This window comes from Typopeltis vanoorti, chromosome 7, assembly GCF_054136105.1.
Source record: "Typopeltis vanoorti isolate ZY-2024b chromosome 7, IOZ_Tvanoo_1.0, whole genome shotgun sequence".
NCBI classification, from domain to species: domain Eukaryota; kingdom Metazoa; phylum Arthropoda; class Arachnida; order Uropygi; family Thelyphonidae; genus Typopeltis; species Typopeltis vanoorti.
This window is the reverse complement of record NC_143555.1, coordinates 19,202,095-19,217,083: the sequence shown is the minus strand read 5'-3', so window position 1 is coordinate 19,217,083 and position 14,989 is coordinate 19,202,095. Positions and strand designations below refer to the sequence as shown.

The following is a 14,989-nucleotide window of genomic DNA, read 5'->3' as shown; positions in this document are numbered from 1 at the left end:
TAAAACAATGTCACTTTCTTTTAAAAAACATTAAATGACGGATTCAAAAGTAGAAATGTCCATCCGAAGTAAAATAATTGACAATAATTTGAAAGTCCCAGTAAGTTCTTCGTATTGCTTAAAGCGATGTGGAGGTCTCTTCCCGGTCATTTGGCTTTGCCTCTTAAACGACTCCTGCTCCACTGCGAATAATGGAATAAATTTTAAATTATTTAAATCGGCAATTTATACGGCTATAAAACAAGTTCAAATGAAGATTTGGACATACTGTACAAATAAATGGAATCATTGATAAAACATTACGAACAGCAAAATCACCCCACTTCCCCTCTCCCCCTAAAAAGGATACTAAGAATGAACAATTTATTTAAGCCGATAATGTTATATTAAAGTGAAGCATGAACAATAAGAAAATTATTGAAGCAAAAATAAATTACATGAAAACATCAAGTTATATAAGAATAAAAACGAAAGCGAATGAAGACATTGAAAGAACTAAATTAACACCAGTAATGGAATCAACACAAAAAAAAATAAATGGGAAAACATCTAGAACAAATACCTTTTCGTATACGACAGCATCCACGAATTTACACCCTATGTCCAAAAAGAAACCGAACTTTTCGAAAATAGAAGGAACTAATGGCGCCACCTGTTGTATCTTTTTGATGTCGAAAGCGACAACCTTTATTAGTGTTGTGTCAACTGTTTATGACATTTGTTTCATTAGAAGCCGATGTCATAAATAGTTGACACAACACTAATGAAGGTTGCCGCTTTCGACAACAAAAAGATACAACAGGTGGCGCCATTAGTTCCTTCTATTTTCGAAAAGTTCGGTTTCTTTTTAGACAGAGGGTGTATGAATCAAAATAAGAAAAAGGAAGATCGATGAAACGCTGGATCACGAGCAACCAAACCCTATGCGTGAAAGAAATAGTCAAAATCCTCCCATGAGAGCTCTGCAAACAAGAATATATAATTTAAATAAATAAAATTAATTACATTAATGATACTTTACTTTTCCTTGAGAAACTAGTCAAACCCCGCCCCAACTTTTAACTCGAAACAGGATGGCGAACTCCGTGCGCCATCCTGTTTCGAGCCCCTGCAGAACTCTTCATGATGCAATACTGAATTTCTCTTTTACCCATTCGGTATCTTCCGAACCATGATTGCCATTCTCCACTTCGATCTCGTCTGTTCTTGCATGTAATATCCTTTGCATCCACGTGCACTCAATTGCTATAAATTTCCTTTCTGTCTTTTAAAAACGCTAAGGATTTTATGCCCTTAATTCAGTCGATCCAACAGCAAACCATTTGCAGTTATTAACAAGTTGATCCCATTAAGTCATGAAGCTGAAACCAAGCGCAACGCAAAACCTGCTTACAATCCAATTAGGTAGCAAAGCCGTGAAGTGATTCCCGCAGTAAAATGTCGGCGTTGTATTAATGAAATTAACGTTTTTAATTCTAGATGGTAGCTAATATAATTGGCAAAAAACTCTTGTAGTCTTAATAGACTACGATAATTTCTGTCATTTACTTATGTTCAACTTATTAAATCATTTAGTTAACCTCAAAGCAGTGTCAAACAAGAGATCCGAGTGTTATCTAGCCCCGGTTTGTCGCTTGCAATACCCCAACATTTATCTACTCGAACTCTCGTGATAAATTGTTTCTTCTACTGGAAACTGAAACCTTCTCCACTTTTGAGCATATTCTATCAACTAATTCAATAACAGTATAACCTTCAGCGATCCCCCCCCCCTTAATTCTGGGCACCGCTTACAAATAAACTTATCTTCGTCACTTTCTTCAATTTCTTATGAAAGTTATTAGCTTCCGTCCAAATTCTCTTTCTTCAATCTATCCCCATTTTTTTCTTAGGTTTCCTACTCACGCTAAGGGAAGTGAAACATAAAACTTACCGACTCTCCAATGTATCTTACAAGACGAATCCATCGTTACTTATGTAAGTTAATGTAACCCGATCAAATTGCGGAGCTCAGAGAATTTGCTATCACCCACACTATCTCGGCGAACGGGGGGGGGGGGGGGAGGATACGACCTCTCAAACACATACACATCGATAATTTCTGTTTTGCTTCTTAATTTTCCACAACGAAATTCAGCTTTCTTTTCGCCATCCTCCTCTTATTTATCAAAGGTTAAAACCGTTCTCAATGATCTTGACGTATTCACGACTTTTCTGAAACGCTTTCCTTGTCCCTGAGTACGTGACTTATGCAAGAAGGATTCAAAAAAAAATTTATCCTTAAGTTTTATTCATTTCATTTTATTAGTTGAAGGGAATGCCACGCGGACATCTAGGTAGTAATGTCTTTTATCTCCCTGTTAAATACTTTACTTTTTGGAAGCCTGAGGTCCCTTTCAGAGGGAACCCAGACAGGTGACTGGGTTCCCTCTATGTGGGCGTTTGTTTATATGTTTGTATCTTCTCGATTCTATCTTCAATCCTATCTCGATTCTATCTTCAAGATTTTATTGGGGATCATAAAAATTCTACCACGAAAGAAGTTCAAAATCATAAAAAATCCCATAGAATTCAATAAAAATCAAGCCAAACTCATTTTTGTTTATTCGGTAAACAGAATAAGCGATATACACCACCACCACCTACAGTCATCTAACACAGAATTATTATTATTAATGACAGAACCCCAACAATCATTGTTTGCTTCAACTGCCAAACTACACATTACACATTTCTGCCTCCGCTACGGCGACACTTGTCCATTCATCAGAACTGTCATACCATGTCAGATGGTAAAACATTGATATCTGCCGTTAGGAAACCAACCTAACAGATCGTCAATCTTCCTACCATAATACCTGACACCCCCCCCCCCCTTTCTCCAATCTGCCCACACACCTTAACAAGTTCAGACCACAATCTCATACGTCTCCTCCGCTATGGAAAAACTTTCAAACAGTTCAGTCTGGTGTCCTTTGGAACCACAAGGATGTCAAATGAGATCACCTCCTCGGTGACTTCTTCTATTCCTTCCCGTGGTGCGACTACTGCTTAAGTTCCCCTGTTCAGAACGAATAGCAGAAATTATCCGCACACGAATGAAGGTCTTCACCCCTTATTCCATCCATCCCCGATCAAGCCTTGATTGTCGAAAAAGTGTGTCAACGAAGTACATGAAAAAAAAAAAAAGAAAACTGTACTTTTCCGCTCAAAATACTACTACACGTTTCCACTTACACAAATCATCCTAAATACGCAATCACGCTCGCATTTTAGGGGTGGTGCACGAAAATCCTTTCTAAGATTGCTCAATACTATCCAGGAAAGGGTATACTGATAACGTGTAATTATCATTCTCTCACTAATCCACTTCAATCCCTGTCTCACAGACTTTGTTTCCGCCTGGTGCTTATTCTACAGATACTTTCATGGACAGTGCTCGGCTGAAGTGGCCACTGTTATCCCTCCACTCTCCTCCAAAAATCATTAAAGCAAGAGCCACTGCTAAGCAGCACCCTTTTACAATCCATCTTAAAACTCACCGAACCAACTTCATCGCCTGCTCTTTCATCTCATTGATTTGTGTTCTTAGGCTCAGCATTCTCCACCAAAGAATACAAACCATCAGCTGTTCAGAAAACACGTGAATAGATTCCTTTTTCTTCATATCCTCTTGTCCGCGCACGAGATTGATATACAATAGATCTCGAGACCTTTCTTGTATGGTCAGAAATTTGTTAATGCTCTCCGTAGTGTGTAGCTATAATTAGCTCTAATGCTCATTAAATTCAATCACTAACACATGTCGTGTCCTCCTCCAAATCGCAGGAGGACAAATTTTGGCTGATTTCGTAATAGGAAGAATCCTGGGATGCGTGCAGTTTTTATATCTCCAAAAATCTTTGGGGGAAAATTTTAGGCAGATAATATTTTTTTTGCAAGGGGGGGGGATGGGAGGAGTGGCGCAGGGATAAGTGGCATATTAGGATGCCAAGCATCAATGATGAAGGAATTATGACACACGAAATAAGTTGATAAATAACAGTAATTACATCTTAAATTAATAAATTCAACAGGTAGATTTTTCACTCGATTCTACTGCGATTCAATAGTGGAGATATTTAATATATTTTAAGAATATCCATCTTCCTAATGTTTACTGTTAATCCCCGGGCAGCCGTTATTTGGGTCTGATTTTTTAGGAAGATGTTGAGTGCGCTGAAACCAGTAAACTTATTAATGGGATTCAGAAGGGTTACTTTCAAAGAAGAATATCTACAGGGAAATCTATCGTAATGCGCCGTGCCTACAGTAAAACGTGTGCTCAATTTAAAGCGTGGAATAAATGAAGCGAATTGTCCCTCTGGTAACCCACGAACACGGGGAAAAAATGAAAAGCAAAACTTCGATCTTCTGCGATTTCGCTGTCGCGTGTCACGCACTAATTTGCAATATTAATAATTAGGCGAGCATCAAATGACTGAAAGGTTGTCCTAACAGTATTCCAACTAACATTTTTAAAGCTTTTTTTTTCTCACCCACACCTCCCAATACTCGACTGTGTTGACCTTACGATACCGATTAGCGGATGGTTACCAAAAGCAAAAGTTCTCGAGATATTTCTGACTTTTATCGTGCAATAGTAATGGTTATTTATGACGTTCGTGCGGTTTCTGAATTGTCATTTATTGATAATATTGCCACCGTAAACACGATTTATATTTGCTTGGCAGGAAATACTCCACAACGATCTTCTGTGCTTGATCATTACATACTTTTATAGATTTGCCCTCACAGGTTATAAAAAATAAAGTTTTCATATTACGTTACCTTCGTAATACCGAGTGGGCTGTAAATGTTAAACCCAAATGTCTTCTAATAAACTTATCCAATAATTTATTATATAACACACTAAATAATCTTTAAAAACAATCTGAGATAAGTGAATATAAAATTACACGTTACCTGATGGAGGTAAATAATTTCAAAATACGCGAACCTATTTTCCTAATAGGATACATTGAGAATTCATGGCAAACGTCATAATAGTGGCTATTTGCATCTTTTGTGACGTCATTCTACAGAAAATGCGTACAATTATTATGACCATTTTTGTTAATTGCCTAACAATTGAAATTCTTCACAAATTCAACGTTCTATGTTTTGTTCGAACGAAATTTTTAAGAGTATGTCTTGATACTCCAATATGGTCATGTAAGAGAGTCTGAAGTTAATTTGAATTATCGCTTATACGGTTACATATATCATTAAGATGTCATTCTTAAATCTCTAAGGTAAATGATTCTAGTTTCAAAAAAATCGTTGGTTATGCACATTTTGATATTGTAGAGTTAAAGTGTTTCCTTGTGTTGCTTCAAATATGTTTTATTTAAAACCTCGCTGAAGCTATTCAAAATAAAGCTTTTAAAGACAAATACGGAATGTAGATTAAAAAAAAAAGTCATACTTCAGTAATATGTAAGTTATGTGGATTCAATCAAACATTAATTCATTTAATTGATTTTTACTCTTAGCTAATTAAAAGACGCAGTGCTTTAGATGCTAATTTACTGTATTATGCAACTGATAATCTCTGGCTTACCGAAGTTATCCTCGCAACAGCTCTAATGCCATTCCTGCGATTTTCGAGGTAAATAAGGAAGTAATTTCAATCATTAGCGTCGTTCAACTGCATAGAAAGACACTGATAACTGTAAAATAACACTAGCGTTCCCATAAAACAGTTGCACAAGCAGATACTTTGCACATAAAGACAACGAACAGCACAGAAATTGAAAATGAAACGCGACCAGTTCAAAATGCACAACACTTCTCACCAGCACCGTAACCAAATGGCATGATGGGAGTGTGAAAGGTTAATAAAACAGCCAACATTTTCTGGACCGAAGCACGTGGTTCAAAATAAGCCAATCTCACTTGCAGTATAAGATGGTGTTAACACGTTTTTCAGTTCAAAATTGTAAAGATAACAGTACAACGTAGATCTGAATGATTGAAGTTAATATCAACGATCTTTGAATGTTAGGTTTCCTTATGTATCATCAATTACAGCTTGCTGATCAAAATATGCATTAGTTTGAAATCATTTATTTATTGAGACCATTTTTGTACTAAATTCAGCAGCTGTAAATGGAGGATTTCGTATCGATGACGAACCACTTTTATACAAGCATAAGAATCTCGAACACATACTGTAGTAGTTACATATACTATAAAGAAAAAAAATATGAATTTGGATATTTCGCGTAATGCATCCGTTACCCCAAATGAATGTTTTCCTGGTGGAAAGCCGACAATTATAATTTTTTCAAGTGCTGTGTAAGTAATGCGATCTGACTTGTTCCTTTCTATTAGCACACCAACGAAACTCGTGTCTATCTGTAGGTTCTACATCTTGAACCAACTTCCAAGTAACAAAATTAAGCAGGCACATAAAATTAATAGCTCCTACATGATTAGAATTCATTTCAACATTATTTCAAAGCCGAATGTTTGTAGAAACTGAAAGGTTCGTAAATTAATCTTAGAGCTTACGAGACTTCAATGCTTGTCATTCCCATGTTGCCTTAACTTGCACTACTTAAAAGACATGGGCGCTGCCCATGCGTCCATGTCTTTTAAGTAGTGCATTTTTAAGGTTTTACTGACCTGACAGACTTAAAAACCTTAAACGTTGAAACCTGAACCTCCTCGGGGATGCCAAGGATTGTACTGTCGTAAGCTCTTAGGTCAACTTACGAAACTTTCATAATTTCTACAAAACATTCAGCTTTGAAATAATGTTGGATGTAATATCCAGTTGCCGATGTAATTTAACTTCGGCTGTTTGGCTATTTTTTTTAGTAATAGGAATTTATATATTTTTCTTTTTGTATATAATGGAAGGACTGTTTCATTAGAACAAGAACTTTTTTGTCATTGTAAAACAGTACATTTGCCAAATTAATATATTCATCATCGTTTTGTACAGAGTAAAGTCTTCCTTGTGTGAATTAATTCTAAAATCTGCAGAACGCACTCGTTTTAAGCTCAGTGGGCCTCTTGAGATATCAAGGAGCCCACTGGAAGCTTCTTGTGGAGGAAGATTTGTAGCTGGACATCGCGTCATAAATGTCTTGTCATCATGTTAGGTGCCTAATCGATTATAACGCACTTTCCTTATAACGACATTTCCCCGACCGTTGTAGCGAACCTCTACTGTAGTAGGTGCTTTTTAAATGATGACTGAGACGCTGAAAACTACAAACTTTATTGGATTCAGTCTACGAACATTACCGAATCATGAAGCTACTGTTAGATTTTCTGTCTTAATACAAAAACCAGGTCCAAGACCTACTACTTACATACATTCATATACACAGATAAATACATACTCATCTACACGCGTCGTGATGACCTGGCGACTTTTACACGGCCAACTGTGAGCAGACACAGAGGAAGAAAATGCCAAAATCGGAGAATGACCTTTGACTACTTCAGTAGGGAGTTTTGATATTGTCGTAACGAGCGAGTTGGATACTTCGTGTTTTAGAAATATTTTATGTACATGCATTGGTTGGTCAGTATGAACTCATAAACATTATTCACCGATGAAAACTATTCACTGAGCGTAAAAATCACTGTCTCTCCGCAGGTCAATTATTTTGAGGTTCTTTCCCGGCGAGTTCGTTTCTTTCAAGTTTTCGCTCAACTGTCGAAGTCCTTATGTCATCACAATCTCCTGGTGGCCTCTAATTGCTTCGTTAGCTCTGAGCGGTATTGCTTTATGTTTGTCACAATTTCTTTTCGGCCTGTTACTCTCTCTCTCTCTCTCTCTCTCTCTCTCTCTCCTTGGAGGGAACCTTCTCTTGGCTAGGGAGCGCTTGCAGCTACCGTCTACCACCGCCGCTGCCGTCTAAGTAACTAACTGCATGAGGATATGTAAACCTATCGCCGAACTCATGGAGAAATTCCACACGCTTATAACTCCGGAATGTCCTTCGCTTTCTGAAAATAAAGTCCATAATAAATTAGGCAAGAAAATGGAAGAAAAGTAATATTTTATTTATTTATTTTTACTCAACAAAGTTTGAATTAAATTTGTACGACGACTGCAAATTAAATGAACACATTGAAAAGTAAGGAATCTTACTCCGATTTTTATTTTAATGCTTCTTAAAGTCACGCACACTTCCCCTCGCAGATAGTATGACTGCCTTTCTGTCAATTAAATCTGATTGATGTATCCATCTATACTCCTTACGGGTTTCCCCAAAAGATGAAAAGTATCACATGCAAATAATAAATGTGTGTGGGGATATTTTGTAGAAAAAAAGTGAACGTTTAGATAGTTTGTGAGGCGATATCTCAGAACTTTATGTCAAAAAAGTTTTATTTATGAAAAAATTGCGTCGGGAAGGGTGTCAGACTCTGTACTTTTATCATGAAGAGATAACACGCTAAGCAAAATATTTGAAAAACAGAGAGATTAATTAAGATAATGATTCTTCTTGATGTAGGCCTGTGTAGCTCAGTGGAAGTGGCGCTTGCGTCCTCTACGCTTGGTCGCACGAAGCTAGACTTAAGTTCAAGTCTAGTCGCCGACTGGAGGAACTTTTTCTAAGCTTTCTTCGACCGGTTCCCGAGTTAGTCGATCTCTGGCACGGGCAAGCGGGGGATTTTCCTCCCGGAAACTCGGATTTTTCGTCCCGCAAACTCAAGAAAATCGACCGTAGTACCCACATTATTTCAGACAGTAACATATCCTGTTAGGGTTGGGCACCAAGAGATGGCAGCACTTGTTTGCTGGTCTCTTCATCAGTAGCCGTCTATAATTAGTGATAGACATCGGCCAGCTCTCTCTGATTGGCTACTGGTAGAGACTGAATTTCCCCACTCAGTCTCCAAAAAGCTAGATAGAGTATAAAGGCCTCGCCTACTCATTAATTGTCTCAAGAATGGGTTTAATGCATTTACTGTCTCAAGAATGGTGTTTACTGACCTATGGAAGTCAATGAGCATGACAAATAATCAAAAAATACCAAGATCGAATTTGTTTACAGGTAAATCGCATTGATTAAGTTTTGGAATCAGGGAAAAACCGACTAAGGCTGTGAATGCATTATGTCTCATATCCTTCTAGCCAGTTTTGTTTGGTGGATGAAAAATTGTCACCATCGTACAAACCTAGCTAACTCACCTTCAGTTTAAAATCCCTTATACAGATTCTTTTCGAAACGGATTCGAACCCGGATCTTTCCAAACGGTATCGTCGATACTGACTGAGCTATGCAGGTTTTCCATATTTGCGCGAGTGATGTATGTGCAATGGACAGTGCTGGTTCGTAGCATTTGCAACTTGCTGGAATCAGGAATAAGGGTGTGCTTGAAAACAGTGCCTACTTGAAGACAATCCCTAAGTTGAAAAACATTCCCAGTTTCATAGGTTCATTCTAGAATAACTTTTTATCCAACCAAGAAATATACGCCATGGGAATATCGAACGTCCAGTGCAGAGTATTTCATGAAGGGTTGTCCGATTTACAAATACTTACATCTCTCTTCTACTACTTTAGAAATTGCAAAGCCAATATCACACAGCAAAATGACGTAGCGATTTTCCTACTAAAATTGCAAATCTCATTCCGACTGCTGATACATCTGCGAGTTTAGCAAAAACGGTTACTAATCCTGAAGGAAGAGACCAATTTCATCGTAGTTCTGCAGGTGGCTGGCCCTCTTCTTGTGGAGACGAATGTGCCCGCATTCCACCATCACTACCAAAAAAAACACAAACCGAATAAAGCATTGGCATTAGTGAATGTGGATATTTCAATACAGGATGGATATTTGCTGAATCGGAGAAATACGCACATACTGAATCAATGAATCCTTGTAATTAGCGACTACTTGTTTCTGCGAAATGGTGTCAGAATATTAATCATCCCTAAAATAGCTTTTGAGCAAAAGCATTCGAAATCAAGCAGATATTTGGAAACATCCTCTATATATGATAAATTTAGTTTAATCCTTTATCCAAGTGTGAGCAAACAAGGTTTGCGCCTGAAAGTATCTTCAGGACTGGGGTAAGGTGGTACAACACCAGGACACTCCTTGCAAAGGTGGAGCAAGCTACCAACACTCCTATCTCAGTATCTCCCATAATGCAAAACACACCATTTGCCAACTCCTATAGGTAGAGATGACCTGCTAATGCTTCTGCCTGGTATCTCCACTTGGGCCTGGCTCCCACTGAAGAGACCTAAATAAAGGTTGAAACTAGTCTGGGTTGTGACCCTTCCCTTAATGATAACATTAGACATATCCGCAAGGAGATGTGTTTTGCATTATGGGAGATACTGAGATAGGAGGGTTGGTAGCTTGCTCCACCTTTGCAAGGAGTGCCCTGGTGTTGTACCACCTTACCCCAGTCCTGAAGATACTTTCAGGCGCAAACCTTGTTTGCTCACACTTGGATAAAGGATTAAACTAAATTTATTATACTCTAACCAAGTGAAAAATAAACTTTCAACATCCTCTATATATGGATTAAATTCTATTTTCAACAAGGTTCGTTTATACTCTACATAGCTAATTACCATATTCATTATGTGCTGTAATGCTGTAGCGTATATTCTTGTGATGTTACATCAATCATGTTCTAAGATGCAAAAGAGTTCTAATGGCTTTTAAATGATGTGACTAAGATCATAATCGATCGAATTAGAAACTATCACCATCATTCCAAGAGGATAGCTGTTTATTCAAAAATGCAACCATAAGCTACATATGCGGAATACTACATCTATCCTGAAGATAGTAATCAGTAGATACGACGAATTTCACCGATCCATGATATGTTACATTTGTCGTAATCTCATTTTCCCCCGCTCGGCATAACAAATATTTCTTTCTTCTCAGCGAGTCGATCTTCACATTGGATGATAAAATTATTTAACGACGTGAAAAAGGAAGAAACCGCGAATCAAGAAGAATTACTTATACGATCAATCTGTATTTGACACATCAGAGGTTCCTTCTGCAGGTTATTTGTAAAAAGCTGCAACGATCGAAGCAGCAATGACCGCGGTTATAAAATGTCCATGTAGAAAAAAAATGTAAAATGCATTGAAGGGTTTATTTATACTGCACGTGAACATGAGTTATTCCAATGAACGAAGAGTACTCTATTAATTATACTATAACAAAAAAAACGAATATAAAAGGCAATAAGAGCAATGTTTGATTAAAATAAGTGAGGTCATATACCATTTTCCGGTTGATATTTTGACTGTTCCCTGTGTTTTGACGGTCGGCGATCCTCTATAGTGAGGACTTCTTTCGATCTGATTGTACCATCTAGTAAAAGAATATATATACAAATAAATACAAATAAAATTTCTTAAGCACTGCTATGTTTACTATTGGACAAAATACACTAATAAAAGTTAAATAGAATAAAAAATATTTTCACATTCATAAGTAGAAATTTAACAACCTGAAACGAAATCTGTTTTACTACGAGAATTTTCCAAAATGTATCCTTTTTGAAGGATACATCAAAGTATTCTTTGATGTATCCTTCAAAAATTATTCTTCGATGTATCTTTCAAAAAATATTCTTCAAAACGTATTCTTCGATGTATCCTTCAAAAAGTATTCATCACTGTATCCTTTAAAAAGTATTCTTCACTGTATCCTTCAAAAAGTATTCTTCGATGTATCATTCAAAAACTATTCTTAAATGTATCCTTTAAAACCTATTCTGCGATGTATCCTTCAAAAATATTCTTCAACGCATCCTTCAAAACGCGTTCTTCACAGTATCCTTCAAAAACTATTCTTAAATGTATCCTTCAAAAGGTATTCTAGATTCTTGAAAATCTTCGATGTATCCTTCAAAAAGTATTCTTAAATGTATCCTTTAAAATCTATTCTTAAATATGTCCTTCAAAAGGTATTCTTCGATGTATCTTTCAAAAAGTATTCTTAAATGTATCCTTCAAAGGTATTCTCGTTTCATCAAAATCTTCGATGTATCCTTCAAAAAGTATTCTTAAATGTATCATTTAAAATCTATTCTTAAATGTGTCCTTCAAAAGGTATTCTTCGATGAATCCTTCAAAAAGTATTCTTCAATGTATCCTTCAAAAATATTCTTCAATATATCCTTCATAACGTATCCTTCAAAAACTATTCTTAAATGTATCCTTCAAAAGGTATTCTCGATGCATCCTTCAAAAGGTATTCTTCGATATATCCTTCAAAACGTATTCTTAAATGTATCCTTCAAAACCTATTCTGCGATGTATCCTTCAAAAATATTCTTCAATGCATCCTTCAAAACGCATTCTTCACAGTATCCTTCAAAAACTATTCTTAAATGTATCCTTCAAAAGGTATTCTCGATTCTTCAAAATCTTCGATGTATCCTTCAAAAAGTATTCTTAAATGTATCCTTTAAAATCTATTCTTAAATGTGTCCTTCAAAAGGTATTCTTAAATGTATCTTCAAATAGTATTCTTAAATGTATCCTTCAAAAAGTATTCTTCGATGTATCCTTCAAAAACTATTCTTAAATGTATCCTTCAAAACCTATTCTGCGATGTATCCTTCAAAAATATTCTCCAATTCATCCTTCAAAATATATCCTTCAAAAAGTATCCTTCAAAAACTATTCTTAAATGTATCTTTCAAAAGGTATTCTCGATGCATTCCTTCAAAAGGTATTCTCGATGCATTCCTTCAAAAGGTATTCTCGATGCATTCCTTCAAAAGGTATTCTTAAATGTATCTTTCAAAAGGTATTCTCGATGCATTCCTTCAAAAGGTATTCTTCGATATATCCTTCAAAACGTATCCTTCAAAACGTATTCTTAAATGTATCCTTCGATGTATCCTACAAAAAGTATTCTTGAATGCATCTTTCAGAAAATATTTTTCAAAACGTATTCTTCGATGTATCCTTCAAAAAGTATTCTTCAATATATCTTTCAAAAAATATTCTTCACTGTATCCTTCAAAAAGTATTCTTCGATGTATCCTTCAAAAATTATCCTTAAATGTATCCTTCAAAACCTATTCTTCGATGTATCCTTCAAAACTATTCTTCAATGTATCCTTCATATACTCGATGTATCCTTCGATGTAACTTCAAAAATTATTCTTCACTATATCCTTCAAAACGCATTCTTCACGGTATCCTTCAAAAACTATTCTTAAATGTATCCTTCAAAACGCATTCTTCACGGTATCCTTCAAAAACTATTCTTAAATGTATCCTTCAAAAACTATTCTTAAATGTATCCTTCAAAAGGTATTCTCGATTCTTCAAAATATTCGATGTATCCTTCAAAAAGTATTCTTAAATGTATCATTCAAAAGGTATTCTCGATGCATCCTTCAAAAGGTATTCTTAAATGTATCCTTCAAAAGGTATACTTCGATGTATCCTTCAAAAGGTATTCTTCGATGTGTCCTTCAAAAAGTATTCTTAAATGTATCATTCGATGTATCCTTCAAAAAGCATTCTTCGATGTATCCTTCAAAAAGTATTCTTAAATGTATCCTTCAAACCTATTCTTCGATGTATCCTTCAAAAGGTATTCTTCGACGTATCCTTCAAAAAGTATTCTTAAATGTATCATTCAAAAGGTATTCTCGATGCATCCTTCAAAAGGTATTCTTAAATGTATCCTTCAAAAGGTATACTTCGATGTATCCTTCAAAAGGTATTCTTCGATGTGTCCTTCAAAAAGTATTCTTAAATGTATCATTCGATGTATCCTTCAAAAAGCATTCTTCGATGTATCCTTCAAAAAGTATTCTTAAATGTATCCTTCAAACCTATTCTTCGATGTATCCTTCAAAAGGTATTCTTCGACGTATCCTACAAAAAGTATTCTTCAATGTATCCTTCAAAAATATTCTTCAATGTATCCTTCAAAACGTATTCTTCGATGTATCCTTCAGAAACTATTCTTAAATGTATCATTCAAAAGGTATTCTCGATGCATCCTTCAAAAGGTATTCTTAAATGTATCCTTCAAAAGGTATTCTTCGATGTGTCCTTCAAAAAGTATTCTTAAATGTATCATTCGATGTATCCTTCAAAAAGCATTCTTCGATGTATCCTTCAAAAAGTATTCTTAAATATATCCTTCAAAACGTATTCTTCGATGTATCCTTCAAAAGGTATTCTTAAATGTATCCTTCGATGTACACTTCAAAAAGCATTCTTCGATGTATCCTTCAAAAAGTATTCTTTTTAATGTATCCTTCGATGTGTCCTTCAAAAATTATTCTTAAATGTATCCATCAAAAGTATCCGTCTTTTCTACTTCATTTTAATTCTTTCTCATGCTGTCACTTTAAAAATCCAGAAATTGAAAGATGAACAGTGTCTCTCCCTTTATCATTATGATAATTCTTATCATGATGATAAAACAGCCTACTTTATCTTGTCAGGCGTATGTTTAAATGCACGTGAGTAATTATTACAGTGAAATTGTTATTTAATATGAACCAACGATAATTTTGTCTTCAATTAACTTAATGATCGCCTTGGAGAAGAATTATAAACGATTGATGGGGGACTGTGCACTCGTACAAAAATTGTACAATCACTTTTCAACTGGCAGTGTTATTTGGTTTTTTCATAAGGACGTTGAAAGGTTGATCTGCTTACAAAATGGGAAAAGAGCTGTTGGAAGAATGCACAGTTAATAATAAAAAATTGAAATCAATTTCTTCCGCAGAAAAAAGCAGTCGCCTACAATGCAGCCAAAGTTCTGTGGATTGAGACACTTTTGTTCAATTAATGAAAAAAAAAATATTTGAAAGAACCGATCTTTACATGAAATACAAGTAGATTGAACAGATAGTGATGTTGCACCTTTGTTTGGGGGGGGTAGTAGCGGTTTAGAACTTCAGGAGAATAAGAAAGATGAGAGAGAGAGTTACAACACGAAATAGCAAATATGACTTCGA

General features: G+C 35.7%; 1 protein-coding gene across 1 annotated transcript in view; it reads right to left on the bottom strand.

Annotated features, from left to right (window-relative positions):
• Positions 1–7,340: 7,340 nt before the first annotated feature.
• The window catches only part of LOC150104523 (lachesin-like), a 309,995-nt gene continuing 302,346 nt past the window's right edge, over positions 7,341–14,989 (bottom strand). The window contains exons 10-11 of the mRNA XM_090395715.1: positions 11,269–11,358; positions 7,341–8,007 (exon numbers count right to left, since the gene is read on the bottom strand). Of these exons, the coding sequence (XP_090251841.1) occupies positions 7,916–8,007; positions 11,269–11,358 (182 nt within the window). The 3' untranslated portion in view covers positions 7,341–7,915. The remainder of the gene's footprint in view (positions 8,008–11,268; positions 11,359–14,989) is intronic.